At 36.6% G+C, this 25,325-nt stretch overlaps 1 protein-coding gene across 4 annotated transcripts in view; it reads right to left on the bottom strand.

Annotated features, from left to right (window-relative positions):
• The window catches only part of LOC135988318 (uncharacterized), a 60,290-nt gene that overhangs the window by 26,517 nt on the left and 8,448 nt on the right, over nt 1-25,325 (bottom strand). For 3 of the 4 annotated variants that reach the window (XM_065634205.1, XM_065634207.1, XM_065634208.1), the window contains exons 8-13: nt 24,603-24,680; nt 15,876-16,072; nt 13,516-13,580; nt 10,937-11,043; nt 7,563-7,674; nt 1,841-1,943 (exon numbers count right to left, since the gene is read on the bottom strand). In XM_065634205.1, coding sequence (XP_065490277.1) covers nt 1,841-1,943; nt 7,563-7,674; nt 10,937-11,043; nt 13,516-13,580; nt 15,876-16,072; nt 24,603-24,680 — 662 coding nt within the window. The remainder of the gene's footprint in view (nt 1-1,840; nt 1,944-7,562; nt 7,675-10,936; nt 11,044-13,515; nt 13,581-15,875; nt 16,073-24,602; nt 24,681-25,325) is intronic. The other variant, XM_065634206.1, reaches the window with a different exon arrangement.

The following is a 25,325-nucleotide window of genomic DNA, read 5'->3' as shown; positions in this document are numbered from 1 at the left end:
GTTTCATTTGTTTAAAAATATATTTGCTAGGAGATTGTCTATGCATATATAAAATAAAAAATAAGTATAGATACTTACTTTCAGGTATGTTAAATAGTCTACTTGAATAATGAAAAAGTAGAAACTAATTATGAATCCTTAACTAATTATAAAAATGGTAGTTTGGTCCAACTGTGAAAATACAATCTTTATTTCATTAGAAAAAAACAGCTGTTAGAAGCAACTTGCATCTATGCTAAATGCTGACCTAACGAGCCTTCAGAATTGCGAAATCTTTAAAAATTATCTCAATGAATATTCCCAATTAGTTCTACAAGACCATATCCTATCTTGTAGACAGAAAAAAAGAGGATGACCATGCACTGACCTTGCCTCTATAAACACAACCACTGACCTTGCCTCTATAAACACAACTTAAAAATAAAAAAAGAACAAACGCAACCCACCCTACATTAACTAGATCTCTGCTACCACTGGAAAGACTACAACACAGAATATGCACAGTTCTATACAATTTTGAATTCACTGAAAATAAAATGTTCACTAGTTCTTTCACTGCAAGGCAACACCTACCTACCCCTCCATTAATCAGGATTCTAGATTTGCTATGGAAATTGAGAGATTCAGGTTAAACTCATGTAATTTAAAGATCTCAATATATTCTTCCATAAGATACATAGACGCCATTGCAAAATATCTGAGGTCTAGTACTCAAAATAAGCTGTCCAAATTTTAAGTGGATAAGAGAAGTGGTATGAGTATCCATAATGTAAGCAGCACATCGCAACATATGAATGTGCTCCTTACAACTGAGATAGACACAGTGGTGACACTTCAGTGACTTGGAAGCAGAACAGAAGAGAAAAAAAAAAAAACAACCACACCAAAAATGAAAAACACCCCAAAGAGTTTGCTCAAAATAATCAAACAGCAAGTCCTCCTAGAAAGAATCAAATGACACTTAAAAAGAACAAATGTAAAGGCGTTTTGGAACAAACATTTGCTAAACAACACAAGTATAGATCATTTCACGCTAGGTGACCCTAATACAAATACTTAAAATATACAGTCAGAACTAAGACAGACATAATTAAATACTAGTATTTTGACTCGACCTCACAAGTCAATTAAAAATAAATCTTGCAATAATTGCAGTACACCACAAATTAATACAAAATCAAATGATAAAGACAGATTAAGAATTAGACACAGGTTGTTAGCATTCCCACTGCAATTTCGTATTAAAAAGTTTTGAATTATGTCTGAAAGTTATAATTACCTACACAAGCAGCTACACATTAAATGGCAGTAGTATCTATAAAAATCCTTTGGAGAAACATCAGATAACTAAGTGCTGAAGAGAACCTTCTAACCCCTCAAACTGTACAGCTCTTCATAAACTGTAATGTTATAGGCAGACGCTATCATAAATGTTTGACAGCTGAATAATATTCGTAATGTTTATTGCCAGTGACGTCTAATAGCATTACTGAGTTTTAATAACACAGTAGAACAGAATATGACATTGTTGCACACCACTAAAACCATGGGTAGGAAAACAAAGACAAAGGAAAAAAGGCAGGAATGGACAGTAGCAGCAACAGAAAGATAAAGAGTTTCAAAGGAACAAAAAGGTGGACTTCCAGAACTTTCATCTTATTATTTTGCTAATGTCTGCAGTTCCCATTTCTACACCAAACATAAATACCTTTAAAAAATTACAATTTCAGTATACACAATGCAATGAAACTGAACAGAACTAAGTCTTTGGGTGCTAGTCATGCTCAGGGAAAAAAAAAATGTAACTTTAAAATTCTTAGGAGATGATGTGAATATTTACCCATGCCAGTTCCAGCTGATGCAATCTCTCTAGAGAAGATTTCTACAGCTTCTTTTTGCTTATGGTGTACAGCAAGCCAAATAACAGCTTCCCGAGGACCCTGCTTCAAAGAAGAAGGAATTAAATTAGCTTAGATGCAGACCATCAGCTAAATATGCCAAAGTGAAAAATAACTGTAGTTCAGCATTCAAGTTAATTCTAATGGAAATGTTTAGTGCTCACTGCTACAAACTACAATTTCCATTCGGTGAGTTTTCATCCAGCATCTATAACTTTCTGTTAATGTTTCAATATATATATATATTTTTTTTGCTACCATGAACTCAACTATTGGATATTTCAGACTGCTAGGACACTGCTTCTTCTCCAGCATACTCAATGAATCAAGTACTGTAAGTAATAGTACTTCATACAAAAATAAATATTTGGCTTCATTCTCAGTGGAACTGGCAAACAAACTTTCCTCTTATTTTAAGTGCACTGAGAATACTTCGGGGTCAATTTAGAGATCCAGGTGTACTTCTCTTGTCAAGAAGTAAGCAGATCTGCTCACAGACAATAATTCAAACCTAAACCCTGGGAGTTAAATGGGAGAAGGGAACTTGTAAAAGCCACCACGTTTCCAGAAAAGAGAGCAGAAACCCCTCTAAAGCTTCACCCAAGAAGGAACAGATGCTGCTCTTGGCTTACTTAAATCAATGTGAAATTTAAAAAAAAAAAAAGGAGTTTGAGTATAAGATAATACTAGGGGATTTCTTCTAGTGTTGATGTCCTTTTTTATGTGAACAGGAAAGGATATATTTCATGATAGCAGGAAAACATACCAAAGCTTGAAGTGGTGGTTTTTTTGTTTGGTTTGTTGGTTTTTTGTTTGTTTGGTTGGGTTTTTTTGTGGTTTTTGTTTGTTTCGGTTTGGGGTTTTGTTTGTTTTGTTGTTGTTCTTTTTATTTGTTTGTTTGGGTTTTGTCACTCTACAGAGCTCAGAAGACTTCACAATTCTCTAAATGCCCCATCTAAAGAATTCTTGTAGATTTGGTAGCTTTACTAAAAATGTAAAAAAGGAAAACTGAATATACAGCTACTTAGGATAGCGAATAGGGCATTGTCCTGGAAAAAAGGAACAACTGGATTTTGGAAGATCCACATCCTTCTGAATCTATGCCGGACATTTGCTTTACCAGGAAGTGAATATACATGACTAAATAACCCATTTTTAATTTATTCCAACTTTTTTCCTTACATATTATTATTTCTGAAGCATTTAATAGCTTCCCAATTGTTCACAAAATGATGAAGAAATTTATTTAAAATGTTTTTCCTCCTATTCTAGCACTCTTAACAGATTTTAGCAAAAAGCCTATTTCTTCACACACACAGAAAACAGTGGTATTTCTGAAAGCATCAGAGATTAAATACTCAGCAGATGGGAAGGTTACAGATGCTGCTAGAATTCAACATCCCCAACTTCAAAATGCAGAGGTTGAAGTATGGAGCAGAGGGGACATGTTGTTGTCCTCAAATTAATAGAGCCACGACTCCTTTAAGTCCTCCCTCCTAAGGAGCTAAGGAACAGCATCATCCTACACAGCACCAAATGTTTCATGACTTAACAATGAAAAAGACAGGGGAATGTTTCTTCACGCAAACATCATCTTTCCTCTAAGAGGTAGGAATAGAAGAGTTGTTATTACATGCAGGCAGTTGTTAGATGAAAAAAAAAAGTTGTGACCAAACAAAATCACATCTCATCCTTCTTGCTGTATGTTTTGATGTTCATTTACTACCCAAAGTTGAATGGGTGTCCTTGATTTCAAGAACTAGAAGTCATGTAAAAAACAATTCTAAAATTACTTGAAGCAACTACCAACCTACACAGCTGGCAGTGAAAAATACTTGACTATTATACCTAACAAAATTTCAATTTACTCATAATAATTCTAGTAAATGTAACAGTATCATAACAAAACACACTGTCATCCCCCCCAACTGTAAGACTTGACTAAACAGTTAAAACTTTAAAAAATATTCTGCCCCCCCCCCCAATAACCTGAGAAAGTACATGCTGGATTTGAACTCCTAAATTGCCCATCTTTTAATGCATCTCCTAACTCTAGTGCTACTTACTTGAATTGCTCACATTTCTATAAAGCTGCATTCTTTAAAAACATTACATAAACCAGCAAACTGAATATTAGCTTCTGAAATACTGATGTCTTGTGTATTAGTATCACTTTCATGTGTGTATACAGTACATTTTTTCCAAAAGCAACACTAGTGAACATGTCAACATTTGAAAATCTCAAGTCAATTTCAGGAATTTAAGTAACTTCAGCAATGTAGGAACATGGTTGTATTTCCTAGTGGCAGCTGCTGAAATAGTGTTTATAATAAAGTTGTAATACACTGCACTAAGCATCCTGGATACTAAAGGAATATCCCAAAGAGACCATTATGTTAATGGACTACTAAATCCTCTATTCCAACCCAAAACCACACCAAAACCCCAACACAAACAAGCTCGCTTATGCCAGCTTTTACCAAGGGAGGAAAACATCTTGACTTTACAGCTGGTGATCAGCTAAAATCCAATGATACAGGACTTTCTTAGTTTAGTATGCTTAAACCTAAGTCCTAAATATTCATGAAGTTGAAAGATTATTTTTCTCTACTTCCTATTCTAGAGGCATATCCACACAGAGGTACTCTGAGATACTCTAATGGTAAATATAATTGCTTTCATCTTTCTCAACTACATGTTGACATGTATGTAGACATACTCCCTGGGAGAAACACACAGTTCATTCCTCAGTCTCCATGCTTCCAGCCTGGAAAACACCTGTCACAACACTATCATGTAGGAAACCCTGCAAACTTGATTCACATTTTTATTAATTTCTCTCAATACCCACGTAGGCAAACCCTAAAATAAAAGTTTAGCAGAGCCAAGGTAGGAGAGGTTATAGTTCTCCATCGGATCATGTACCACTGAAATGATAGAAATTTCCTCCTATGAATACAGAAACAGATGTCCTGATCCAGACAATATAAATAAGAAACCAATCAATTTTCCAATTTAAAAAAAGTTTCACTAGATTGTTATAGAAATTGTTGCTATACAGAAAATACGCAACCATGATTAATAGGATATATCCTTGCAGAAAACATACTTATGCACTGACACGTGTTTCCTGCTTCTGAACTGTACCGTGCCTTCAACACTCCATTCAAGTTCTAGGTTTACCTCCTTGCCCACAAATGCGAGATACAATGGTCTATGAAAATAAGCTGAATTCTGTTCTAAGTGGGTGAATCCAGTGTTAAAAGGGGTATATAGACTACTTGAAAGGAATTTATCTTACAGTATCACAATTAAAACAAAAAATAACAAAGATCTACTTCATCAAGTCTTAATAATGTGTTCTAAATTGGTTAACAAAGGGTTAGCAGAAAACTAACAGAGACAGCACATACAGTTTTTACATGGCAAACTCTAATCTGATGTACTATTAATAGATACCTTCCACATGAAACACATCCAGTTATTTCTATGCCATGAACTCATTGGCGCTGTGATACTGTCAAAACCTCTTCTTTCCCCCTCAACAGAAAATCACATAGCACGAGTTATCAAAAACTGAACACCACTAAGGCTCCTCAGTGCTGATTCAGGTCTCTTTCTTGCTCGTGCTGGGCTGCTGCTGACAAAGCAAGCGACCAGAGGGGCAAGCAACCACCACGTAAACAGGTGGGGAAGACTGAGAAAGGAAAGGAGGCAAGCATTTCTTGATTTCGCAAGGATACCTTGTGTTGTCAGAACAATCAATAGTCCACACAGCAGCTCAGACTGGGATATGCAGTAATCTCACCATTGTTACAGCAAATACTTGCACAGAGTCTGACAGACCTGTGTGAGAATTAGTCCAGCCACGCCAAACATCTACACTGAGCTCCAAATATTGTTCAACTTGTCTCGGTACTCATATACCTATTTGCTTCTCATTTTTAAATTTAGATGGTAGGATCTTCAGAACAGGAACTGTTTTCCTTGCCTGTTAATATACTGCCATAACATGGCTCTGGTTTTGAACACTTATTTGCAACCCAACCAACCTTGCCTATTATAATTTTGTATGGAATGACACAGCATGAAAGAGCATTTAAGAGACTACATTATTCCTACCTGAAGCCCCAATGGGCAGATGTTTTCCTTAAGATTCTATGACTTTGTATTTTAAAAGGAAAAGCAAACTCCACTCCCCACTCCTTTTTCTCAAGCTACTATAGCTGTTATCCAGGTGAACACTCCTTTGTTAGTGTCTTCAGAACTGCTGGAGGAACCAGGTGAAGGGGAAAGGCAACAGAGCGATTTCCTGTATTTCAGCCACAGCTCTCACATCCTATTTCAGGCATGTATGGGAAGCACGTACAATGGAGATAACACTTTATTTACTTTTAATATAAGGAGTTGAGGCTGGAAATATGGAAAATATTACAAACACTCAATTTCATTTGGAAAATGTTATGTACCATAAGCGAGGCAAACCGAACAATAAGGAAGGAGGAACTTTCTTTTTCAAACCATTATTCACTCTATACAGTAAGAAAGAAAACTTTCTATGTAACAATTCAATTAAAGAATGTATTACAATACATAATCATAAGGAGCTGGTATGAAGAGAACACAGACAAGCTCAGCATCTGGAACATCTGTTCCTATGTTTCAAAATTTTGATTCTGCAACCTCAATAACACAATTAACATTGCAGGGTTCGTGGTCCTAAAAGGAAAAAGACCAAATTATAAAGCTGGTTCCTCAAGAAGCAACTCTTGCTGCTGTGCAGAAAGAAACTGAAGCTCAAGCACTAAAATGAACAGCTGCAGATATAACTTGCCCAATTTTTAAGAACACTTAACTTCTATAGTAATAAGCTAGCTGTCTTCCTCCACATCACGTTCTTGTTTCTTATATATAATAATTGTGGGCTTTTTTAAGTGTTGACACTCCTAAGATTCAACTCAGAGCTGAGTTTTGCCATGTGTACCTTAAGACTTTTTCAAGACTGCCACTGACAAAGAAGAACTAGATGCTACTGTTTTGGAACAAACTAAACTGTCTAAATATTTAAAGTGCATGTAATTGAGGACAAGATTTACAGTCTTTTTCCTTTAAAAATAGACTTTCATATTCTAGACTAGGAAAACAGACCATGGTTATCACAGCTGCAGTGGCTATGGTCATCATTCATATTCTTACATACAAATATATTAAGTCACAAAATACAATGCATAATTATATATAGTTCAAGATTGTTTGACAAACAGTATTCAGACAGTTTTAACCTTGCACAGGCAACAATAATTCTGCTGTCTCACGACTCTGCAATCTTCATAATGGGGCCTTTTAGAGTTACATCTAATGCAATTTAAGTCTACATCGTAAGAACTTTTCTAAGAACATATTTATTTAGATGAGCAACATCAGAACACACTACAACAACATTTTTTTAAGATTTCCTATCAGTGCTTCTAGAAGACCCAACACTGCAAAGACCTTGTCAGTATTAATTTTGTACAGTAAGTAGTGACACTGAATTCTTTGCAAGATGATAGGGTGAAATTCCCAAGATGATAGCGACTTCCTTTAAAGTTTTGGAAAAGATAACAATATGGAGAGATTAAAAGAGGTCAGTAAAAGTTTAAGAACACTCCACTGAATACTTACACCATCTATACTCCTTCTAGCATGAGGTCCATATGTATCTTCAGACCCTAAAACCTGTATGTTAACTGCACTGTAATCTTCATACCCAAGCTGACTGAAAATAAGACGAGTCCTGCAACAAATGATTTTTTTTTTAATTAGTAAACTGCCTCAAAATGATTATCTGAAATAGCCTTGTGTGGCCCACAAGAGTTAGCTCTTTCATGTAAACTGGACTATGAATACTTTACACTAAACAAATATATCTGAATACTACAAATCAAGTAATCACTGAAAACGAAGTTATGCCTCTGAATTTACCCTAAGTTTCAAACTGAGCCTTTTGTTTACTCCAATTATTTGAAAGATGACAGGCAAAGACAAATAAATGGATTCTAGCTCTTACTTTTATCTTTAAAGCAAAAACAGCTTGAAACGTAATTACAGGATATGCAGTCTTCCTGGTTTTCATACTTTTAATTCAGCTCTTAATTCTGTGTCTGCTGTAAGGCATTATGAACTACCAACAAGTACATGAAACTACCTCAATTACATCACAGGAACCAATGAAGAAAAATCGAAACGAAGAAGGAACTTTTATTCAACCCCGAAAGGTATTTATTTGGAATTAGTGAACATATGACTCAAATGCCAAAAAATAGATAAAGTTTTTAAAGAGAACATTTCTTCATTTCTTGTGCCTTTCCAGTCTGGCACTGAAATCCCTCAAACTTTTTCTTTAAGGATATTTCCACAAAAACCACATTGTGTCAAGAGTGTTGAGTTTGTCCAATCATGATTAATAATAGGGATGAACATTAACTTCTTGTTAAACACCACAAAAACACATACTGTTTTAAGAGATCCAGGAATTGATACTTTTTTTGACAAATATTAAATTGGGATTAAATGGACTGTTTGCAACAACTCTTAGAAAATAGCCCAACTCTCAAGCACTAAAACTGAAAATGACCACTATAGTTTTTCTAAAAATAATATGAAATCCAAAATTTAAAAAAAAAAAAAAAAAAATCACAATAAAAAAGTTAGAAAAATGTTTTAAAAGAACCTGATCGTTAACCATATTCCAACTTATTAATACGTTGCGGATTGGAAAAGTTAAATTCTGAAGCACCTAAACTGGTTTCCCAATAATCTTCATCTGGCAGCCTTCTAGCTGTATAACAGATTTTATCATTTGAAACATTGGAACTATGTTAGGATGAGAAGAATATTTTGCATTGATGCAACATTTTGAAGACACTAGTAATACATTATCATCATAAATATTAGCATGGTACCTGAAAAATGAGGCTGTGTACACGACTTAAATACAAAATGTAGTTTTCTAATTTTTAAGAGACGAAGGTGGTCCACATAACAAACGAGGCCATCTTTATTTTGATGACCACAGAAAGACAGATACATGATAGATAAAATAACTTATTACAGACACGGTACCTTCTATCTACAAACATTACAGTTAGATAGACTAGAGTTCAAAATACATTCTGTGGTTAATTTTTAGCCCTTTCATGCACCTTGGTAACACAGAGAACCACCAAAAATAAAAGGACACCAAACACTATTCAAGACTTCTTCCCACACATACTGCTAGATCTCTCTTGCTTTCAAAAATGACTAAACAAATGATAGAGAAGCATGCAAGATAGAAGTGAAAAAAGTCGTATTACAAGCTGCCAAAGCTGCTTAATGTCTTAGGCTGCCAACTAATCTGACCTGTACAATTGAAGCACCTTAAATTTGTGCACCTTATTCTGTACTCGTTGCCATTAGACTACTGGGCAGTATTTAATCTAGAACGGACTAGAAGCTGGCAACCTGAAAGACATTCTCTTGCAACAGGAATTGGTGGGAAGACTGAAGTCAGAGCTTCCTAAAGAGCTGTGGTTGCTGGTAGAGCACTCTCTGACAGTGACCAGAATACCTTAGCTCTTATTCTACAGCTGGGTTGACATACACGAAGCTTTTGAACGTGCAGAATAAACAATTCCACATACTAAGCTGTTTAAGACTGCGTTTGAGATGGAGAATATATTGATGGGCAATACTGCATATCGTGATTTTTAATGCACATAACCAGCCACAGCTGCTCCAGGTGTGCTTCATGGGCTAGAGCCCACTTATCAAGCCAGTTAACCAGCTTCTGGCTGTCTCCCATCAGCCCTCCTCCTCTGAGGATTACTCAGGACAGCACAGTAAGCAGGCTGAATTAATTTTCTAGTGGTCACAGAGGCAGCAGCACCACAAGCTGTTTCAATCAGACACAAGATACACGTAGTCCAGTCTGAAATAATGTCCAAAAGCAAACATGAACAGGAAAGTATACTATTCTATTTTTTCTACAAAATAATCACCGAGCTTCCAAGAAGACTGCTTTTTGGGAACTTTTGAGTCTTTGTATTTAACAGCTTTTGAAGGATTTTATTCTTCATTGATTTTCTCACTAGCTCTTAGACACACACGCTTTTAGCATTTGCACCACTCTGAAGAAAGGGATTCCATAGCTAAATTACACATCCTGTATCAGCCTGCTCTCATCTGCTCTGTCTCTTGAGGGAAGTCACACAGTTCCTCCTTCACCACCGTGCTGTACTTGGGCACAGGAGCAATAAGTCACTAAGTCCACAGCAAACCTTGCATTTCTGACAGGTGTCCATCCCAGTGTACTTGCTGCATGGGTCTATAACAGGATAGAGGGTGGTGGGAAGTTATATCTAACATGTGGCGCAAAGAGAGAGATATCACAACTAGAAAGACTGGGGCTACTAGAGGAAATTCTCAGACTTCTGTGAAGATACAGAATTACATTTAAGAGGAATCTCGCCTTGCCCAAATATACTAGCATGGCAATACGACTAAAGGTTTATCAGTCTGTCTTACAATTGTAAAATTGTTTTAGCAAATAAAATCATTAGTCACATTTTATAAGGTGCTAAGATAATTTTGTTCAAAATACAAACCTGGTAAACTGCCTACATTCCATAGCATCAAGATTTTTGACAAAAAGAAGTTCTTTGAAAAAAATCAGTGAAAAGTAGTTTCACATGGGTTTCCCTCTGGCACCTAATAAATTTTAATCTGAATCACAGCATTTCCCTCATCAATTTGGGTTTCTCTTCGCTATCCAGCCACCTATTTTCAACAATATTTGAGACCTTTCTTGCTCTGTAAAATGTATCTGAAGTGTAGTTGTATGTTGAAAACAGGTCCTAAATAGACTATTCAAGTCTTGAAATGTCCTCCCAGTTGGAACATTGAAATCTTCAAGAGTTCTTACAAGGTTAAAGTGGTTGCCATCGTATGTCAGAGTTCTATTTTCATCATCTCTGAAAACAAAAAGCCAAAACCCCTTCTCTGACTCAAATACTAACCTTTGCAGAATACTTTCCGCAGTGCGTTTTCCTTTCTGTACTGCCTTTGGACCTCCCACTGGACAGACAGCAGTAGCTCTGAAGCCATCAAGGTAAGTGGCATTTACCTAACAATAAAGGGATTATGAAATTACATGGGATTCAGTACTGATATGCTATAAATGCTCTCTGACGATCATTATCCATATATTAAGCAGAATAGCAAGAAACCATCATCATCAAAATTTACTCCCTTATTTAAAATTCAAAATTCTATTGGAGGAATATTCAAATCTGCAAAACTGTGAAACTCCCAATCACTTCTTATTGTCATCCTTAAATTCTCCTGTAGTTTTTGATTTTGGTACATAGGACACATTTGGATGCCACATGATCTGTCACAGCAAAATAGATCAGACATAACTTTCCCACAAGTACTAAAGTGAATGTGAAAATGTGTCACATACACACACGCACATACACAAAAGAACATGCTATACGTTGCAAACATTTAGTAAGGATTTTACTAGACTTCCAGTGCTACAGCTACTTAACAGTGCTCTAATATAGTAAAAGTAATTACAATTATGCGTGGCTATAAGTGGCAGAAAAGCTCTACTAGATATATCTAAACTACATAAGATATATTTTTAAAAGTGGCCTAAATGCATGCACTCCAAATGTCCTACTTAAGACATAATAATAAATAAATAAGAAATAAATTAAAACTTATTTTTATTGTACTGCTATGTAAAAGACAAGCTCTCATTCTGCTTTGTTAATTCCATTTCATGGTTTGTCAACTGAAAATCTCAAATCTCAGTTATTTACTTTAGATTTACAGACGTATGGAAAGAGAAAAAACTGCAGGAGGACAAGGCTACTGAACCGAACAGTTACAGAAAGTTGCTGAGAAGCAGCAAAACTTATTCTGCTTCAAATCATACACTAGGACCAAAGAAGAAAAAGTATTTCCTGCTTTGTACACTCACTGCCTTCTGTATTTGCCCGTATCAAATTCCACTGTTTACTATAGCAATAAGAAGAGCAGTAGCATAGCAATCACTTGATTGATGGAATTTGATGTCTTGTACAGAAGTACACTCATTTTATGTCATTTTTAGGATTTAATTCTCAATTGACTTCTCTGTCAGTTATACAATGACACTGTAAACCTGATTTTTAAAACTAAACTTAGATATGTGCTTATAATTTATGTTTTAAGACTCTTGTTTTTGTTCCAAACACAACAAAAATGTATTTTCAGATTAAAAAGATGGAGTTATTCCCAGATGCAGATAATGCAGACACATCACTTAAAGGAAATTTGTTGTTCCAGCATTATGTAACGTGAACTCTTGAACTAATAATTAAAATTATGCAGAAAAGCAAAAGCTGATAAGACAATATTACACTGAAATTGCAGGCTACCTATCAAAAAAGAAAAAAACCCCAAAGCTTCATTATATTAGATGAAAGTTCAGAAACCATTATGTTCAGATTACACTCCCACAATACTTTTAAAATATCAAACCCCTTTTTCATGAAGCTGATATGAACCCAATTTCTAGAAAGCTGACAGAAGTGAAAAACTTACTAAGTGTATGAGAAAAGTGACCTGTGGTATACTACTCAATTCTAAAAATGCTTTGTCAGTATGCTTCAATAACGGAGCCTTTAGAGAGCTCTTCTAGTCTGACTTTACAACTCACCAAAACCAAGCCTGCTTTGATGATCTTATTATTTCTTTGAAATACTGTGTCTTTTAAAAACTGAAGGTCTATCTTACATAAAACTGGTTTTAAAAATGTCAGAAATACTTTTAAATGCAGTGAAAAGTTTCAAGGAAAAATTATGCTCAGGCATACATTATTCTATTTGAACAGAAATATTAGCACAATTCCCTGCTTAGGTTAACTCACTTTTGATATGGTTGTGCTAAGCGGTTAATTTCTGATCTTGACCTTGCTTCTGTAAAAGTCAGTTTTGCCACTAATTTAAACAAGAAAAGGATCCAGCACTACTGGTACTTTACCAGAACTGTATTACCTTGGCACCCACTCAGGCAATGAAGATCACTAGAAGACCATAGTAACAAACATAAAACTTCATGATTTAACTAGAAGTGTGGGTTTCCTTCAACAGAATATTTCGGGAGACTATCTGTCTCATTCTTAGTGGCTCTCTTGACAGATGCAGTTACTGATTAGCTCCCTTTTGAAAACTAGTTGGCAGATAAATTTCACAATGAAATTGAAGAAAATTAACAGGTCAGTATAAAAATCAATGAGTATAAAGCTGTTAGTGAGCTAAGATGTCTTGAAAATTATTATTATTATTATTATTACTATACTATAAAAGAACCATCCCAGCTTTCTCTGGAGGTTTGTGGATAAGCCTGTTACACAAATTAACATGTTTTTATGTATCAAATAAGGTTTGTCTTTTTTTCTTTTTCCCATCTTTCTTTTACTCTTGGTGCAGTGAGGATGAGGATTCTAAAGTGGTAACAGTTTTGACAGAAAATAATTAGTATTTTCTCCAAAATATAAAGTTTTGTAAATCAAAAATACCGTACACTCCACAGAAAGAAATAATACCTTATAAAACATTGATGGAGGTGATCCTTTTGCTCCATGAACTTTCACCGCCCCACCATCAAAACCTATAGTGGTTAAAAATCAATACTTAAGCTTCTTCAGTATAACTTCAAAGACATTCTTTTGTGATACATATTAATCAAATGCACTTAATTAAAAAGCAAATCATTGATAGCTGGACTGTCACATAAAGGAGAACCTTTCATGAAACAGTCCTCCCTGCCTCAGCAACACACACAGCAAATTGGTGACCAAATTTATGACTTCAATGAGCCTTTTAATAGAAGGCTTGAAATGTTTATTCATGTACTTAAAAACACTTAACACAGAAAGCAGCCTTAGGACTCGAGACTCAAGAGTTATTTTCGACTTAACAGCCGCTTATTGCACATACACAGAGTGCACAATTTAGTGCAGCGGGCTGGAGCGGGCTGCAGGCCTTCACTTGCCAAAGAAACACAACCAGAAGGGTGAGAACCAGTGAGAGCTTATTTGCCGATTGCTTAGTAAGTGAAGGGCTAACTTAATTTTAGCCTTCTTGTCAATAAGGGAAACAGAACAGTCTGAATGTATGTTCCAGTGCAACTACCATGTTGTGTTAGGAATACTAATGCCAAAAAGAAACTGGAGAAAACTGCTGCCATGCCATCAGGTTCAAGCTTAAACTGGAGAAAAATCAAGAGATGCAACTCCTTGAAAACTGGCAGTGCAGGATCAACACCTCATGACAGACAAGCAGGACTACACTATAGCTTGCCTGTACCTAACCTGTGCTTGCAAATATTTAGGAAGCAGTTCAAAGCTTTACACAAATACTGTGAAGAGATTAAATCAGAACATATCTGAAAAAGTGAATGTGACTAGCAGAAACTTCACACATCACTCAAATATCATCACTCCCTTTCCGCAAGATTGAGAAAAGGTTACTTTAACTCTCTCAATACAGAACAATATCCCTACAGTCAGGGTGAAGATGTGGAAGAGTTTCATGTTCCAGGTGAAGGAGTAATAGAAAGAAAAAGCCCTGCAAAACAAAATGCATAGCATCCGTTGACAAAAAGAAAACAGAAGCACCTCTCAGTTCACACACTGCCAGTAATCCAGCAGGACAATAAAATCTGCAATGTAAACAGCAAAAACAGATAGCTTGCCTGTTTTTACTGGTGTACGTGTCAAAGCACTTCAAACCAAAAATATTTAAGAAATCTGCCCATTTTCCATCTGTTATATTTCTAAAAGGGCTAACTGAAAGTTCATGTGAAAGTTCATTTTAAGTTCAAACATGTCATATCAGGTCATTTGCAAGCTAAAAGTTCATAGGAAGGTTAGGGCTTCCTTTTTTTCTTTTTTTTTTTTTAAAAAAAAAAAAGAAGCAAACCAAAACTACTAGTGGCTAAGAGCAGCAAGCTGGCCTTATCAGACTGCCATTTGGTTATGCTGCATGAGCGGAAGGTTCACTGTACAATTTTACGGTACTTTTATTATTGAAGCAACATATTTTTGATGCTATAGTGTTTTGAGTTTTAACACAGTAAGTTTTTATTTTGAGCTTTCAATTGTTCTAAGTTTTATAAAAACATAGCATACTGTCACAGATAAGTTCCATTAGAATGAAAAAGGATATCTAACACAGATGCAGTAAAAAACAAATTTCAAATGACTGCAGCTAAACATTTTTTTCAAGTGGTCTTATCCAACCTACAAATCTTCAAATCTGTTAAACCTGGGATTTCTTGTTTTGCTTTTAAAGCTAAATCCAGAACATACATTATACTCATCTTTAGTCTACTGGCTGTTGAGAGTTTTGAGGATAGCAAATGGACTTTTTCAGAGATTCTCTGGTGGAAATCCTGAACCTAAGCACACTTCTACCACTTAGGATGATCCACCTAAATGTCTATGAAAAACACCATTAGCAAGCAGTGCTTTGAAAGACACAGCTTTCCATTGTTACTAACTTTTCAGATGCCATATGAGAAAACACGTAAACAAGTTGGATTTTTTTTGAGCAAAGAAACTGAGCTGCAGTTTAAAAAAAATACTGAAATCATAGTGGAGCTGTCTCTATGTTACTCACACAGAATATGGTTTAAAGACCTGGTAGGTGCAAAGCGTGCATTAGAAAGAAAAAGGAGTAGTGATCAAAGATTTGAATTAGTCAGTCATCATCATAAATAAGAGTATGATTAAAATTTCTAAAGGATTTTCTAACAATAGTCCTTGAAAAAAATGTTTACTATAGTATTACACAATAAGGAAGTGATTTAACAAGAAATATGCAAAGAAAACATGGAAATTAAAGTAGCTGTGTAAGTCGGATAACTCTGTTCATTAACACAGATCTCTTAACAAGAACTAACCTGGAATTTCAGTGATGGAAACTTCGGAAAAGTCACATGTGACATCTGGTAAAAGATAGCGCTGAGGATTGCCCAATTCATACACCAACTGTTCAGCTACAGTGCCAAAAGAGATTAGTCCCCCTGTGTCTGGTGGCTTGGAAAGAATAAAGTCTCCTTCAGAGGAACATTCTACAATGGGAAAGCCTATGTTGTGCCTAGAAGATGAAAGACATTGAAAAAACCCTATAAATACAACGAGTGACAACACAGCAGAATTTTATGGTTATGACTAATTAAACAGATCAAGAGTTATAATATATCTGGTTGTTTCTGCAGAAAGATACGCAAGGAAAAGCACTGAACAAACTGCTTAGCCAATAAGAGGATGCATTTTATTGCCTGGTAAAGGAGCACAGATGTAACAACAAATACTAACAGCAAACAGAAGTGAGGAAGGGAATGGAAAAGGACAGTAAGAGAAATGGTTAAAGTAAAAAAGAAGCTGAAAGCATTAGAGGACTATGATTAAACAGGTAAATTCAGAAAAAAACCCCATGATTGCTAATTTTAGCCTAGTTTGGCTAAAGCAGCACACACAGCATGGACAAAGACATGTAAATGTATCCTGCACTCTGGATTTGTAAGAAGGCTCTCAAAGCAGGAAGAAAAGACTGTGCCAAAAGCCTCAAGAGATGAAGAGCAGTAGGAAACAGAAGTAATCACACCTACAAAGGGGAATTTCACATATTGATAGTAAATTATACACAGAAAAGTTACAGTCAGAAAGAGATATGAAAGTCAAGATCTTCAGCACAGAACAATAATAAAAGAGAATGAAGAGAAAATTATGAGGCACAGCAAAAAGAAAAGCAGTAAAACAGAAAACTGCAGACATGTTTGTAAATTAAAATATTCCTCCTCACATTCTCGCAAGAGTAACACACAGAAAGTGATCAAATAACTCATACTAAGAGGCAGATGCTGGTCAGGCAGGGCAGAATTTTTAGGATTATATCTACTTTCCTGACTAAAAGGCTTTTATTTTATTTACAAAGAATTTGAGCAAAAGCAATGACTTTTTAAAAGTTTAGAAAAATCTAAAGGTACCTGAAAATTAAAAGAGAGCCTTAAAATTATCCTAAAAAGGCTACCTGCCTCAGTCCCCTCTCACAAGAAGCCGGAACTTTGTGCAAATAAAGCCTCCCAGAGACACAAAAAGAACACAAAAAGGAGGAGTTAAGGAGATACAGCCCCTTGCAAAAGCAACTTTGTTCTAAAAATGTCCTAAAAATAAAAGGTGGTGAACATCACCATTCTCATTAAAGTCAATGACGTTCAGGTCATTTGTATACTTAAAATCAGTCCATCTCTGAAATTAATTATTTTTGGGTGCTAGTGGGAACAATGTGCTGAACATACAACCAAATTGGTTATCAGCAAAGGTTAGATTAACATAGTTTGTGTAACATAAATCCACAAATTTTTGAAGGAAGTAAGCAAAGAAACCAGTGAACTCTTAAATGACATTTGTAAAAGTTCATGGGAGTTTGAACAGATTCCTTATCATTGGGAAGCTTCAAACATAACCCCATTATTTAAAAAAAATGGATTAAGAGACAAGCTGTGTTACCAGAGATCAGCAACTTTAATACTGACAGTGTACAAAACTTGGAAAGTATGGTAGCTGGAGGACACCTAGAAAAGCCCATGACAAATCAGTAAAGATTATACTTCATTAGACTGGTCTTTGAAACTGTTTAAATCACAAAACAGATAATGGAAAGCAAAAAAAAAAACAACCCACCCTGGTGAATACAGAGAATTTAATGGAATCAACAATTTTTTATACAAGTTATTCTAGATTTCTTTTGAAGGGAAGAGGAGACGGAAACGGTGGTGGCAAGAAGTATGTAACTAACATTCAACATTTTGAGGTGTGACATAGAAAAAAAAAAGCGACACCCAAAAAACCTCTCAGTTCTTGGTCTTGAACATTACTGTAGGATAAGAGACTAGCATATGTAATTATCCCAAGGAAACAGATACAGGAAGCATCATAATCTGCCCCGTGTTACCCAGCAGTATTTGTGACTGAACAAGGCTAGAACTGAGGAGCTTTTACCCTCTTGGGACCACGCTTGTGTACTTTGACCCTACCATCTATCTGTTGTGTCTTAAGGCAACAACAGCACTGGGTGCCTTGCTAACAAGCTCCATGCAGCTTATTTGAACCACCTATCCAAAACTGAAATCACTTCCATCGAGGCAGATGACCCAGTGCAGCCCATCCCACTGCAGTGACAACCGGTGTCCTTGCTGCAGCCCACTCTGATCCAAGTCATCAGCAGGCAACTCTTATGACACAATCCTGCACCTACTCCTCAGTGATCTTTGTTTTGAAGGAAGAAGAGGTAAACCGTAGACACACAGCTTTCTACTCTGAACCACTGAGTCTACTAGCATCAAACTTCAGCTTACCCAAGCTCCACTCTCAAAAGACCCGATCCATTAAAAAACAAAAACCAACAATACAGCAAGGCAAAGAGAGACATTTCACCCCTTAAAACGGTTAAAATCTGGCAAACACTTAAGTCATTAAAAGCAGACTAATCATGGATGACAGCAGATGAACAGCATCGGTATAAACAATACTTATTCAGGTCCCTTAGTATGAAAAAGGAAGGACAGACTCCGATTTTCCTGTTATTTTAAAGCCAAAGGTAGAGGATCTTTATGGTGGAATTTTTTATCCTGCCAGAGTAGCTGGAAGGACATCATACAGGTATAACCGTTGTTTTGGAACAGCTTCTAAATAGTGTCTAAGGTGACTTACTCTTTAGTCATCTCTTTGATTTTTACTCCACTTCAACAGTTAGTGAAGGTATCAAGGAAGGCTTTTTGCCTTCCTCTAAGATAAGTGTGAGGGATGTTTCCTCCTCAAGGTCCAACAACATTCAATGAACTTTCCTGAATGCTCAGTCAGTTGCAATGTGTCTTCTCCCAGGTCACATCAGCTCTGAAAGCTTCCCTCACTTCTTAACAACTCAATACAGAGAGATGCAATAAACTGACCAAGAAGGCCCTGGATTCCATCTGTATTGTAAGTGGATGACTGGGGAAACACATACATCCTATACTACCCCACAGCAGATACCAATAATAACCTACATTAACATATGCATGCTTAAGAAAAAAATATATTTTGTATGTGGCAAAAGCCCATTACTTGAAATTAACTTTCAGCTTGGAAACAAACCTAGCTAAGTCACCCCTATGGCACGATTCAGTCAAGTGACAGCTACTCAAGCCTGGCAGTAGAGCTCACTAGCAGCAACAGCTCCCTGGAGGGGGGATTCTAGCACATACCACAGGTACTATCATCACACCATCACCTTCATCAGCACTTTCACTGAAGGAAGTAACTCTGCCCAATTAACTAGCAGGTTTTGCTGAATGACTACAGACCATCTGACATCTGCACTGTAACAGGACAACTTAATGCTGGCTGTAACCCACAGCCAGCTGCTGTCCTACTCTAACGGGAATCAGAGCTCTGAAACTGAGCCTCCTGCCTGCCAGTGACTTACTCTTGGATTAATTTTTCCATGTAAAACTCTGGTTTTTCTTCAGTTTTGGCTCTCGGAAATGCTACTGTTTACAGGCATGTCACAGGTGACAACGTGAACTGCCTAAGCAGAGGTGTTCTCTCTGTCTACTCTGCGACAACGCGCTATTCAACCTCTGTGCAGCCATGAAGATTGCCTTCCTTCTTGTTTTGCTGCATATCTTACACCATTTGCATGACAAAAAAGTAAAATCCATGATCAGTACAGGGTCCCGTTGGTCTCAGGGAGAAGGACGTTGCCTGAGATGAAACAAGTATTTCTTCCCTAAAATAAGGTGGCAAACCCCTCAAGTACCTCATTCTGGTGGCTACTGGAAGACTTGAGATTACTGGCAACAAAAGATGGGGCAGTTAGTGTAGTGCATTTACTTGCAGGGGAAGATGCTGCAAAAAAGAAAACAAAACCCAAAAAAGCCACAGCAAAGCACGTGACATGGAAGTGAACCAGGGTCCAAGCAGGCTGCGGTATGACCTTTTAGCTTTACAGCTAATGCAGTTTCCTGAGATGTGACTCAATGAATGTCACGCTGAGGAGAGCTCTAAGCCAAGGGGCTAAACTCCCTGGATATGTATTTTAACCACAATGCTTTCAGGCAAAAAGTAGAAACTGTTACTACTTCTGCCAGTGGTTTTTATAACCAATTCAAAACTGCTAACGTGTCAGGCAAGATCAGCACAAACTTACGAGTAAGCTATATGCATCTCTTTACACGTAGGTACCAACATGTCTCCTAACTTCAGCCGCAATCCCAACTTAGGCAAAATTTATTGATTGCGTCACTTATGTCATCTGACTAGGGCATTTCAGAGTATGCATTGTACATAAACTCTTAATGCCTAGACAATTTCAGGCCAATCAGACAGGTTGCGTGGTGTTTTAAGCTGCCTGGAACAGCTGGCGCTACACAGAAAAAGGCATTGCACGTTGCTGATTGGGACTCATGTGCTGGATTCTGTTCAAGTCCCAAATTAAGCAATCTGGAGCCAGTCCTTAAGAGACTACAACTATTGACTTACCCTTTTTTTTCATCCCAGGCCAGAGGATTATGCAGCGACAACTACTGTACGCTCTTGGCTTAGGGCAAAATGTCAGTGTTTATCATCTCCTCAAAACGATTACTCTACTGATCAGCATCAGTTTATTCTCTACTGCATTTCAAAACAATATACTAATCATCCACTGGCACTAAATAATAGTAAGAGACAGCAATGTCTGAGGTTAAAATACAGAGCTGTGCGTTACCAATATAGTTTTGGCATCACGGTTCATTTTGACGCATTGTGTGAATTCCCTGTTGAGTGCTGCACTCTAAACAGAGAGCAGTGATGTATTATCACTTCTGACCATCTGCTGACATATATTACTACACAAATAACAGAAAAGGAATAAGTGCCTTTTAAAATAAAATTTACTTAAAATCAGTTACTTAAGAATGCTTATTAGTCTTCTATAAACTGTGAACTAATGGTTTCTTGCATTCCCTTTGCTAAACATCAGAGAATTCAGACAAGCAGTGAGTCAAGCAGCCTTCCTCTCACTGGAAAAGTAAAGAGCATCTATTCCCTCTACCTGTCTGCCTGTTTTCAGGAAAACTAGACAAAACTTTACAGCTTCAAGATTCCTAAGTTTAAGTCAAATGTATTATGGAGATACACCCAGAACAATTAAAAAATCCTAGAGCCTTACTTTACCATGACAATAAAGAAAAAGAAAGTATAGCTTAGGTTTTAATAACTAACCATTCAATCACCACAATATACTCATATGAACATTCCTGAGACTTAAAGCACCCTTTTGCAGTGGAATTGAGTTCTCAGAAGCACTCCACATCAAACTGTTCAAGGCAATAATAAAAGAAAAAGTTTGAAATCAACCCTAAAAAACTATGTTGGATGAATGAAGTGGGTTCAATCCAGTCTCTCAATACTTATAGATGTGTTACCATATGCATGGAATGCAAGGTCTGACTCTTACTGGGCTTAATTTAATTTAAGGTGCTCTTGTTCGTATAGTTAATTATCTTTGCTTATGCATAAAGTGTAGGCAGATAAGGTTTATAAGCCTAAAATTTGATAAATTTTGTTTGTTTACAAGTTACAAAACACTCATATTCATCAGTCCCTCTTGGCAGTACACTGACACCTTCATCAGCAGTCAAAGACAGAAGAGCAATATGGACTACTGTTCTCAGGGAGGAAAAAGAAAAAAAGTAAAAAAAAATTACCTGAGTCTAATCATAACCAAACCTACCTTCTGCAATAAGATGTGAGGAAAAGAGAGATTGCCCTCTAGTGTTTAGTTCCAAACAGCATAAATGCTGTGAAAGGTTGTCTTACTAGCATAAAGGCCCAGTAAATGTCTGCAGAGCTGAATGATTAAGTGGTCTTGGCTGCATGAACACACTCATGGCAGTGAGAAATTAGTACATGAAAGGCACTTTAATGACAAACACAGAGCACTGACTTGGCTTCTTCCCCCCACATTTACTGACTTTGTTGGACTGGTTTGGATTTAACATTACGTATCACAAAACTGATTTACTGAGATCTAAATTACACATGCTTACTTTCAGGAGACTGCTGAAAACATAGCTTTTCCTAAATGAAGGAGAAATCATTAATAGTAACTTCTGCAACATCTGTCAGAGCTCTGTTGACCCATTGTTGATATGAACAATGTTGGTGGCAGCAGGTGTTACATGTTTTGGTCATTATTGAAACTATGAATTATCGGATTATTATTGTGCACTATTATGCAATGCATTATCCACATGCTTTGAAAACAGATACAGACTGCCTAAATAATAGAAACCTCACCCTGTCAGGTTTTTTTAACTTAAAGATTCAACAGGTGATTACTAAGCTATCAGACAGAAAATGCATTTTTCTGCAGCCCAAAACCTTTCATGGCATTTCCCCTTCATGCATTTGGACCTAAATATAGTAAAGAACTAATTATCAAAGAAAAAAAAAAAAAAGCAGCAAAGCTCTCCAACAAATTTCCTCACCTCCATCTATCCCAAACAGATGTGCTGGACCACAAGCCCACTTTAGTTAGTCTTCTACTTTTCCTCTCCAAATATAAAATTAAAGCCCACACATTATTTTGGTTTTGACTGGTTTTAGGAGCTTATCATACAGGCTGACATGTAACGTGATTTTATTTTAAAAAATTCATTAATTAAATGCCTAAGACTTTTTGAATTTGCAAACAAACCCCCTAGTTTTACGGCACCATGATTAATTCTTTAGTAGACCTGAAGGTCAATAAATTACTGTTATATTAGCACAAAGACAATCACAAATGGTTCAGAAGTATGTATGCGGATCGATGGGGACAAGGTAACAGCAGTATTGGGTGTCGACCTTCTATATATTTTAGTAGCAATTCAAGTCAGCCTCAGTCAGCTCTAAGCCACAAGACTACTGTGATTTTAGACAGTTATATGATTTTTACTTATACAAACACACACGCACACATGAGTATGAGCTATGCGTTTACAATGTACATATACTTGTCTGTAAAATTAGCTACTCCTGCTCTACTACGTCAGAGCTTAACCTACTCAAGCTTCCTTTTTCTTTTTTTAAACCAGACTGCAATTTCTCACAGAAAAATCCTTAAAGAACCACTCAGCATTTTAATTGAAAAAAAAAAAAAAAGTAGTATTCTGGTTTTTTTCTTTCATTCTTTTATGAAACAAGGTCTTCTGGATTCTCTTACAGGAGATTTTAAGTTTCATAATACAGCATAACAAAATCATCAGGAGATATATCAGAATAGGAATCTGATTAGCAGTTTTAAGTTTTCAAATGGAACAGAGTGTCTCGTTACTATAAACCCTCTCATTTGATTTCCCATTGAACACAACAGTGAAGAGCAAGTGCAGTTTGTTCAGGGCTAGTAGCCTTCTAATAGGTGAAAAGAACTGTCTGACCCTGTTTCTTTCAATCCCCTATGTGCCTACACCTCTAAGTCAGCAGTGTTCAGGAACTCAGAAAAGCAGAACACATCTTTCAGGATCACGGTCTGAATCAGCAACAGCCACTACAAGTAAGAGAAAAAAAGCTCTGCAGCCCTAGGGAACTAACTCAGGACAGCAGCTCTTCAGATTGCAGGGCACAGTGTTGTGCTAGTTCACGCACCTGGACTAGAGGTTGTCCCCAGGGGGCTCCTTCCCAGGATCAACCTGGGAGCAGGAACATGCTCCACGAAAGCCATTCTTCCCTCCTGCACCTCTTCCACTGCCCTTCAGCCCTTTCCTCCATTACATAAAGGAATCTCAGCCCTTCTCATCACATTGCAGAATCACACAATGTTAGGGGTTGGAAGGGACCTCAAAAGATCATCTAGTCCGATCCCAATGGAGCAGGAAAATGGCACAGGACAAGATTCCTCCCTCTCATCCCAAGGAAAAGACTAATAAGCCATAGCCAAAAATCACTCATCCTATGCAAAACATGTTCCCTGACTCTTTTTGAAAACAAGTCAGTCAAAAGCAGGCTACATTACTCTTCCCCTCTGGTACTTCTCAGCAAGCAGAAGGACCTCTCTACATGAAAGTCTAATTCAGTAGGTCTGAACACAAGATAACACACGTAACTTTTTGAAAGGACTGACAGCTCAACACACTTGTGGAGATCAGGTCACACAGCAGGAGAGGACTGTGGCATACCTTCATCCCTACCAAAGCAAATTACATAAAATTTGTGACCGAACAGTACGCAACCCTGATCTAACTGAAGATTTATGAAACAGCATCCACAATATGCATATAGTCTTTTCCATTACAATCATACACAAAAGCCAATAAAATCTTTCCAAAAAAATCAGACTATATAAAAGGAAACAGAAAAAATAATCTAAAAGAAAAAAATCAAAGGGCTAAAATTTTTTCACCTCATCTGCTTAACAAAGAAAACCCTCGGTTGACAAGAAAAACTGCAATACAGAGAATAGACTTTGTAGAAGAGTAACATCAAGGTGGAAAAATATCAAGAGGTGCATATTGCCCCCCCTCAAAAGAATAAAGTAGAAGCAGTTTTTGCAACACATATATAGTAGGAAACCTCATCTTTGGCCCACTACAAACATACATGCTGATGTCACGGTTACCTACCAGTCTGGTACTGCATGCCAGTCAGTGAATATTCCACCTGTACATTGAGCACCACATTCAATGAGATGACCTGCAAGGCTGGGAAAATGGCATTCAAATAACTAAATATTCTGTAAAATCAAGTTTCACAAATCCAGCTTTAAAATGTAATAGTACAGTGGAAATAAAGCTAAATAACAGAACATGCTAATTTTTTCCCCCATAGACATCTAATACATTTATAAATTTTGCATTAAACATAACAAGGGATTCTGAAAGATGAATATAAGAAGAGTTGATAGGAATAACTTATACATGAAGAATGAAATTAATTTCCTGGAAAAAAAGGAGCACCTAAAAGATTATCTGACACCAAACCCAAAGTTTCATTGGTCATTTCAAGAATTCTTGACCTAAATTCAGTACCTTAACAGTCTGCACTATGTATATCTCTATACGCAAAGCCCATTTTTAACTCAAGAGACACAAGATCTCACTTCCAATGTGAAAGAAAGAATATATTATGATTATGTATTATGATTTTCCAATCTTTGATTGTGATAGTCCATAAACACTCAACAGAGTTGCAGGGAAAATCCTCATCTATCATCCTCAGTTCAGTGGAGCCAGAGTTTCTCTCTGCATTTATTCTCAAGCAACAGAAGGTCCAGGCACACTACTACTAGGTATACTTGGATTACCTAAGCAGTCACTCATTTTTATAAACTTCAACGCAGTCGGATC

Source organism: Caloenas nicobarica, chromosome 4 (genome assembly GCF_036013445.1).
Source record: "Caloenas nicobarica isolate bCalNic1 chromosome 4, bCalNic1.hap1, whole genome shotgun sequence".
NCBI lineage: Eukaryota > Metazoa > Chordata > Aves > Columbiformes > Columbidae > Caloenas > Caloenas nicobarica.
Note: the sequence above shows the minus strand (reverse complement) of the source record. Positions and strands in the feature narration are given on the sequence as shown.